The sequence below is a fragment of the Penaeus monodon genome, chromosome 23 (genome assembly GCF_015228065.2).
Source record: "Penaeus monodon isolate SGIC_2016 chromosome 23, NSTDA_Pmon_1, whole genome shotgun sequence".
NCBI lineage: Eukaryota > Metazoa > Arthropoda > Malacostraca > Decapoda > Penaeidae > Penaeus > Penaeus monodon.
The window spans coordinates 15747721-15749957 of record NC_051408.1 but is presented as its reverse complement, the minus strand read 5'-3'; the positions used below and the strand labels follow the sequence as shown (position 1 = coordinate 15749957).

Genomic DNA, 2237 nt, shown 5'->3' with positions numbered 1-2237 from the left:
AGCCATGGACATGCACAAGCAAGCATCCTCTTTTAACACAATCAACCAAGCACATCCATGGCAGCAAAGGTCCCTGGGCCTAAGCCACACCTTATGGGCAAACATTTACGCTAACTGGGAAAAAATTTATACGGGCTTCTGCGACCCCTTCTTGCCGATGAGCGACTTGTGGATATGTGGAATTACACCACCACCGGCGATGGTTGCCTTGATGAGCGAGTCCAGCTCTTCGTCTCCACGGATGGCCAACTGCAGATGGCGAGGGGTGATACGCTTCACCTTGAGATCCTTAGAGGCATTGCCAGCCAACTCAAGTACCTGTTGGAGTGAGAGGTCAACTTCATTTGGTTGCACAGCATGAAACGGCAATGTTTTAAGTACTGACCTTGTTGTATTTTGATGCATGTCAGTCTAAAATAATGAGCAAGTTATCATTCCAATACAAGAAATGTACATATAGGGTATCTAACATGGTGAGATTATAATTATAGTGAGACCAAATTCAAATATTCCCTGGCTGATGAAGCCATTATTTTTTTTCTAACAAGACATTTGTGACATTCTCTATTGCAGCACAAAAATGATAAACAACTAATAAAGTTATCCAAGCTAATACAAGGTACTTGCAAAAGCCTCTTTGACCCCTAGAGCTCCCATAGCCGAAACTTTCCCCAAACCTGTCTAGTCCCAGATAGAGTAAAGTGTCTCACAAACAAACTTGCATCAACTCCTACAATAAAGCCCCCAGGAGCCCTGTGCAGCCTGACGCCGCGACACACGGCCCAAGCCCTCCCGAAAGCCGCATAATCAGGCGGAGCATTTGGCGCCCGGTCCCACATGCTCAACTTCCCCGCGAAAAGCTCGAGGGCGAGACGTGGCACCGCCGCGCGAGGGGCTCTCCCCCCCGCGCGGGACAATGGACTCGCCCGGGCTTTGCCGCCCACATTTCAAAATAAAGAAGTCGTTGGGCGTCCTCCTCGGATTCCTCTCGCCTCGATCTCGCTCCCGGATGCTCGCTTCTCCCTCCCGAGGCCCGCGCCCCTGGCTCCCGGCCGGAGCCCCAAGCCGCTTGAAAGTCCCGCGGCTCCGGGCGCCGCCGGGGCCTCCTCCGCGTGCCAACCTCCCTCCCTCGGACACTAACCTCGGCGGTGAGATACTCGAGGATGGCGGCGCTGTACACTGCGGCCGTGGCACCGACGCGCCCATGGCTCGTCGTCCGGTTCTTGAGGTGCCTGTGGATACGGCCGACGGGGAACTGCAACGAAAATGGGCATTACTCTCACGGGCGGTTGGTAGGCCTAGCTCCGCTCGCCGCCATGTTAAACGTCACTTATCCACTAATATCGCAGATCAACCAACTCGCGGCGATGCAAGGCGTGCACGCGCTCTGCTTTCGCTCTCATCGGCACAAGATCTCCGGCAAAAATCGATAACTAACCTGAAGTCCCGCCCGAGCCGAGCGTGATACCGCCTTGGCTTTCGCTTTGCCGGAGTCCTTGCCTGCCTTTCCACCAGCCTGAAACAAACCAAGATTTTACCCGTTAAAACCACGAGTAGAGCCTTCAAACTTCGCCAGGCGACGCATCACACTTCACTCTACAAGATAGTGAAGGTTTCAATTTGATCACACTTGTATCTCTTCGATAAACTCGCAAGGACTCACCATGGTACCTGCATCCACTACCACTGCGCTATCACAACTGTTACCGCTGGCGCGCGCAGAGCGGCTTTTTTTACTGGCCCGGCCGCGTGACGTCACATTTGAACGCGCCAATCAGCGTGCGGAGAGGGATCCGCTCGGCCAATGGGCGTCGCTCCCGGGGAAACTTTGAACGCCGCGCTCGTGGCGACGCGGACAACACTCGCTAAGTTCCGCGCCAAACTGCGTCCCGAACTTCCCGCCATGGACCATCCTATGTACTAAATGGAATGCATATGGGACTTTACGTGATTTGAGAGGGCTGTGTTGCATCATGGTATGGCTGGGGTACGTGCCTGAGATGCCCACACTGTGGGATAATATGCTTTTTCAGTCCCGCTGAAATGGCAACGCTCCCCCATCAAATTATTATATCATATTTTATGGTGCATATACAAGGTACACTTCATGAACAACTACTGCTTCTGCTTTCTTGAACATAACGCTTTCACTAAAGTAAATGCCCGCATCTTGGCCACGCCAAATACTGGTATATAGGCCTAATCCACTGTTATCGAACAGTTAATGGTGATGCCAT

General features: G+C 52.7%; 1 protein-coding gene across 1 annotated transcript; it reads right to left on the bottom strand.

The window, feature by feature from the left end:
- Positions 1-1806, bottom strand: LOC119587817 (histone H2A.V; the record flags this gene model as incomplete). The annotated part of the gene is given in 4 exon segments (XM_037936516.1): positions 1-318; positions 1142-1255; positions 1439-1516; positions 1664-1806. Coding segments are annotated over 4 exon segments (387 nt in total). The 5' UTR covers positions 1667-1806.
- Between the last annotated feature and the right edge of the window lie 431 nt (positions 1807-2237).